Source organism: Temnothorax nylanderi, unplaced genomic scaffold, assembly GCF_030848795.1.
Source record: "Temnothorax nylanderi isolate EJ_2023f unplaced genomic scaffold, tnyl_v1.0 TNYL_tig0188_pilon, whole genome shotgun sequence".
Classification (NCBI taxonomy): Eukaryota; Metazoa; Arthropoda; class Insecta; order Hymenoptera; family Formicidae; genus Temnothorax; species Temnothorax nylanderi.
Window position 1 is genome coordinate 15,902 of NW_027249250.1, and position 5,824 is coordinate 21,725.

At 52.9% G+C, this 5,824-nt stretch overlaps 1 protein-coding gene across 1 annotated transcript; it reads left to right on the forward strand.

The window, feature by feature from the left end:
* Positions 1 to 973: 973 nt before the first annotated feature.
* LOC139778560 (uncharacterized) lies at positions 974 to 5,540 on the forward strand. The gene is made up of 4 exons (XM_071716547.1): positions 974 to 2,930; positions 5,125 to 5,223; positions 5,278 to 5,385; positions 5,464 to 5,540. Exons 1-4 carry the CDS (start codon positions 974 to 976, stop codon positions 5,538 to 5,540), a joined length of 2,241 nt encoding a protein of 746 aa, XP_071572648.1.
* Positions 5,541 to 5,824: the final 284 nt, after the last annotated feature.

A 5,824-nucleotide genomic window follows, 5' to 3' on the forward strand; every position in this document is an offset into this window, starting at 1 on the left:
GAAATGGGTGAAGGAAGCCATCTCATCCCTACTCGTAGTGAGCACCGACCTAGAACTACCCACCGTCGCCATATGCAAAGGAGGCATAGATGGTATGGTGTTCCCGACAATCCGCCGAATATTAGGAGACACGTTCCGGGACAGCTCCACCCGAATCTTAATATGCAAAAACCATATTTCGATGCCATTGGACGCTGAGAAGCCCGACCAGGATAGTCATTTCATAAACGCACTGATGCGTAACATTGCCAAGAAATTCCGGATCACCCAATACAAAACAACGGCCTATAGGCCACAATCAAACGGTTCCGTGGAACGATCCCATCACGTATTATGGGAGTACCTAAAACAATTCTGCGAAAGAATACCTGAAATTTGCGACTTTCTCGTATAATACTAGCGTTCACGAGGGCACACTATACATACCGTACGAACTAATCTTCGGAAAAACTGCGCGCGCACCATCGAGCGACCCACCGCTGGGTCTTAGGTTCGAGACGAAACCAACGAAACTTATGTCGATTACTTGAAACAGTTGTTCGAGAAATTGCGTAGTACACAGGATAAGGCCCGCGAGAATCTTAACCGCGCTAAAGCGCGATCCAAAATCTATTACGACAAAAGAATGAACGCGCGCACCTTTAGAGTAGGAGACCGCGTATACCTTCTAAAGGAGCCCAGTAGAGGGAAATTGGACGACCAATACGTCGGCCCATACGAAGTACTGGAAGCATTAGAGAATAATAACGTAAAGATTAGACTAGGGAATAAAGATAAAATTGTACATATGGATAAGTTAAAGATAATTAGAAACTAAGAACCCTCCCCCCACAGCGCATAGAACCTAAGAACTCTGCCCCTACCATGTATCTGTCCCCCACCCCACGTAGCCATAAAACTAACCATAAAACCTAGTATATAAGCACAACCCGACGACCGCCGGCAGCAGTACAGCCTGAACCACTACACAGTCATGGAGCCCCTCGCTGTATGGATCACCATCATGACCATAATCGGTACCCCAGGACATGGCTTACTGGGTTTCGACTGCAGAGGCGAAGGATTGAACGTGACGACTCTGTTACTTACCGACATCGGAGACTGCGAACTGGAGGACCTGGAACCAGTCACCGAGAAAACGTACTTGCAACTCTTGCAACTGAGCGAGTTCGACCATACTATTGGAATACAGTGTAAAATAGAAGTCGATCGAGACCTAAAGCACTGTGGATGGTCCTCGTACAACTCGGCCGTGCAGGGCGGGAAATATGAATATATACACGAGATATCTGGCGACGCCTGCCGCAAAATGCAAGACAGCGGAACCATTTACCTGGGCGGAGCCAGCGGAATCATAGCCGGCATCAAGGTAAACGCCACCACCACACGAGCGATCACTATGGCCGGATCTTTGACCATGGACGGAGACTGCGAGGGAGCGCAATGCAGTGACCCCCTGGGCACTTGGAGTAATGTTTTTGTGCAAGCAACGGTGAAGATAACCACGCGCCGGATGGAGCTGCCTGTGAAACACTCAACGAACGAGGTAATCCTTCCCTCTGGCACCCGCTGTCCAGCCATGGAAGGCGAGTGCTACGACGCAGATGGAACAATGACCTTCTGGAAGACACTCCCGACCGACACCTGCCAATTCAATAAGTACGACGTACTTTACGAGGAGAAAGCCCACCGTGTTTCACCGAAACCAGGCCAGAAGGAAACTCCGGTTATCTATATCCTGACAACAAGGGACATCACCTTCGCCCTGGCCAAAACCACAGAGACGAGCCTCTGCGGATATAAGATAATCCAAACAGAACACCCGAAACTGTTCATCCTCGAGACCAAGCCAGGACGAACATTCAAAATACAAACCGGAATATCGATCGACAATCTCGATATCTTCTCATACGTAAACAGCAAATTCATTTACGTCGAGAAACACATGAGGACGCAATTAACACAAATGTACCGAGATATAATGAGCCAGAAATGCGATCTGGAGAAACAAATACTGGAGAACGCCCTATCCCTCGCCAGCATCGCCCCTGACAAAATGGCATATCGGATCATGAAGTCACCGGAATACACTGCAATCACCGCCGGGGAAGTCATATACATAGTGAAGTGTGTGCCGGTCACGTGCAGAGTAAGACAGACAGAAAACTGTTATAGTGAATTGCCCGTCTCACACAACAACGCGTTACACTTCCTACTCCCGAAATCCCGCGTACTGACTAAAAGTGGCACGATTAGGGATTGCAACGAACTTTTACCCACCATGTATAGAATAGACGAAGCATGGTTCAAGCTAACGCCACGCCCAGTTGAAGCGTTACCCCCACCCACGATCCAGCCTCTAAGTAAACCACAATGGAAATATGTGAATCCAACCAACCTCGCCACGAGCGGCATATATTCCACGCAAGATCTCGACCGCCTCCGCAACCACATAATGTTCCCCATCGAGAAGCCAGCGATGATAAACACACTGGTGCAAGGAGCAATGGTCCCTCGCGGAACTGTCTCACTATACAACTTGATGGATGAGGAATCACTGGAGAAAATCGCGGAAAACACCGGACAACGATTGTGGAATGGGTTTGTCACATTCGGTTCAGCAAGTGCCGGAGTATTGGCCATCATCCTTTTATTCCGACTAGCCAAGCTGATAATCGACTCAATCATCAGAGGCTATGCGCTTCATTCCGTTTACGGTTGGAGCATACATCTCCTGGGAGCAGTGTGGAGCTCCATCACCCACCTACTCCTGCACCTCAGCAGCAGGAAGCCCACCCCCGAAAACATCGACCCAGAGGCACCACCTCTCGAGATAACCACACTCGTCACCGCAAAAGGAGAACCCAGCACGAGCAATAGCAGCATCAAGGAAATAGACTACGGCGAGCTTAGGAAGTACTTACACGATAGTAAGTAATCAATAAGAAGTAAATGTAGCCTTAGATTAATAAGATGATAACCGCACCCTTGTAGCCTTTAGATATATGTATACTTTGTAAACTCCCACCTATTATGGATTAAAAGATAAAGGATATCCTTGGATAGACACAGCAAAATGTTGGAACAATGTCCAACATTTTGAAATAAGGGGGGAGGTGTTACGTCCACCCCCACCACACTCTCGGGAAAATTTAAAAAACATAAATAAATGCTAAGATAAGTTAAAACAGTAGAAGTTACCATAAGTAAGACCACTTACCGACAGTAGAAGTTACCATAAGTAAGACCACTTACCGACAGTAGAAGTAAGACCCCTCTCTCGTGGTGTACCACCTTGGCGTGGTGAGAGGGCTCCTTGTACCAGTGAGCCACTGGGGCAGTACCTTCGGTTTTACCGTTGGGAGGGCCCGGTGGGGAGGTACAGGGTCTAAGAGTACACCGTACCTCTCCTCCCAGTCCGCTGGGAGTGAGGGGTACAACCGGGTCCGGCGCTCCCGCCAGGGAATTGCTCCCTGGCTCATAAGCGTCGGTAGGGGAAGGCGACCCCGACTTCAAACGCCCGGTCGGCTGAGACCGTTAGGGAGGAGTTTCTACTCCTCCCGCCGGCCTAGAGGAAGGAAAACCTCGATAAAAAACCACGGGGTTTGGGGGCCCCTTTTCGGCCATTGCACGTCGGTGCTCCGGCAGGTTCGAGGAGGGGACAGGTACCCTTGGGGAGAGAGATAAAGCCGGGATCCTTCGCTCTTCCCCGGGGCTGATCGCGGGTGCCGGATCTCTCGGGCAATGGCCCGGTCCGATACTCGTTCGGCCTTGGGGATTGGCGGGGGTTCTCCCGGTCCTAGGTCACCCCATCCCGGGGTTGGGCCACCCACCCATTGCACGCCGGTGCTCCGGCAGGGGGGGTCCCTTGCGGGTGGGGTAGAGTCGGCCGCGGTTCTTATGGTTGGGGGGTCAAAAAGCCCGCACTCCGTCCTTGGACGGAGGCGCTGCGACTGGGGGCAACCCCGGTCGTATGCGCTGCGGGCCTAGATCGCCCTTCCTTAGGGCTGCGAAGCTTCCCTTCCTCCTAGGAGGGAGGGAAAACCGCCTTTCAGTTGGCTCAGTACGTGGTGCTGGGCAGGTTGGAGGGTAGGCCCGTGCTGGAGGCTTGCACACTAGAGACGTGGTCCCACGGTGCCTTCAGCACGGAGGGTCGTCCCGGGCCGCTCGAACGTATTTCGAGGCCGGGGCCGGGGCGACCTGGGTGGGAGACCCGTCGGGCCGCTCGGACGTATTCCGAGGTCGGGGCAGGCGGGTCTGGCTTCCGGACGCAAAGGCCGGAAGCGCGAGTGAAGGCTCGCTGACGGATGACTGCGACATCTGAGGGGCACCCTGTGCCCTGGCCTGTCGCGAGCGGCGGGCGGGGGTGGGGGCCGGGATCGAGCTGGTTCTCGGCCGGATCCGCCCCCGTTGGCTTAGCGCGCGGGAGGGGTATGGTGGGGGCTCCCCCTACCCCAAGTCCGCCAGCGTGCGATATGGGGCGTCGGTGCGGAGGATTGCCTCGGCCGACGACCCCGGTTACTTCGCCGGCTCCTCCGGCGGGAAGGGCGGTGGAAGGGTTGCAGCCTCCTACGCCCGGAACGCCGGGGGAGCTCCTCCCGTTGTGGCGACGCCCCCCACGGTGCCCTCGTTGTCGGAGGCGAGGGACCCCTGAAAGCCCGCGGTGCGTTAGCCCCTTGATGGGCTGCGCCCGCGGGGGAGTAAGGGACAGGGACCCGTCCCGATGCATATTCCGGGACACGGGTGTAGTCTGCTCCCCGGGGGAACTCGGGGCCTGGCCGGCCCCCTCTGGGACCGGTCGGTGAGGGCATGCCCTAGCAGACAGAGCCGTGGGGGGTAAGGGAGGAGATATATCAATGCAGCCTTTCTCTCTTTTAAACACGATCAAGACAAGGACAGAGAGTCGGGATCGAGGATCCTTGGCCGACTCTCTGCGAGAGCGCGGGGGAGATTCCCAGATCCCGAGAGGGTCTGGAAATACCCGGACCAACGTTAGGTTGTGACCGGACGGCACGAGTTAAGCCCGATTCCGGCGGATAATATCCCTATCGAACGGTCGCCACTCGGTTTAACCTCAGACTACCGAGAAGGTCAATTCGCACCAACGCCCTGTTTCTCGCCAAGACGCTAATGTTGTTCCTGAGTTTCAGGCTGATGTCCTTGCCGGATCACCGTTGCTGTATCCCGTCTCCAGATCCTCGCATACTCGCATACTGGATAAAGGTACGTCTCGATAACTTATACTAATTATGTGCTAATATTCTTCTTTTGTTGCAGGCCCTGCCCAGGATGGATCGTCGTTGCTGCTGGTCGTCTCCGGATCCTCGCTTTACATCGCATACCAGATCGCCGCTGGACAACGAGGGATCATCGCCAAGGAACAAGGTACGTAGAAGGTGAGTGCACTAATTGTATAATTAATCTTGAGACTTTGTTTAAGAATTCACTATTCTTTAATCTCAGATCGTTATTTCAGCTTTACAGATCGTTTCACAATTAATAAAGGTGCGTCACAATGGAGTCGCCACACTTCGGTGTGAGTCGCGCTTTATTTGTAATAAATCTCCGCAAACGCCGATTTTATTGATCACAATGGATGAAATATCACTAATGACGATGTTCGTACGATATCTCGTAGTCGCGAGACCCAATGTCCACGATTGTAATACACTCGACACGCACTAAGTCGCCACCGTTCTATTTCACTATCACGGATTGTTATTTCGATAACTAATTATCTCTCACTATCGTTAAGTGAGTGTTTAACGCGCGTTCACGCGGGAGTTCCCGATTGTAATGTATTGCTGTAGGCTATCTCTGTGTT

Excerpts from the sequence above, each read along its gene's own strand:
- LOC139778560 (XM_071716547.1), top strand. The coding sequence starts at position 974 with ATGGAGCCCCTCGCTGTATGGATCACCATCATGACCATAATCGGTACC. Across the intron at positions 2,931-5,124 it reads TAGGAAGTACTTACACGATA|ACGCTAATGTTGTTCCTGAG; the intron begins GTAAGTAATCAA and ends TTTCTCGCCAAG. Across the intron at positions 5,386-5,463 it reads GATCATCGCCAAGGAACAAG|ATCGTTATTTCAGCTTTACA; the intron begins GTACGTAGAAGG and ends CTTTAATCTCAG.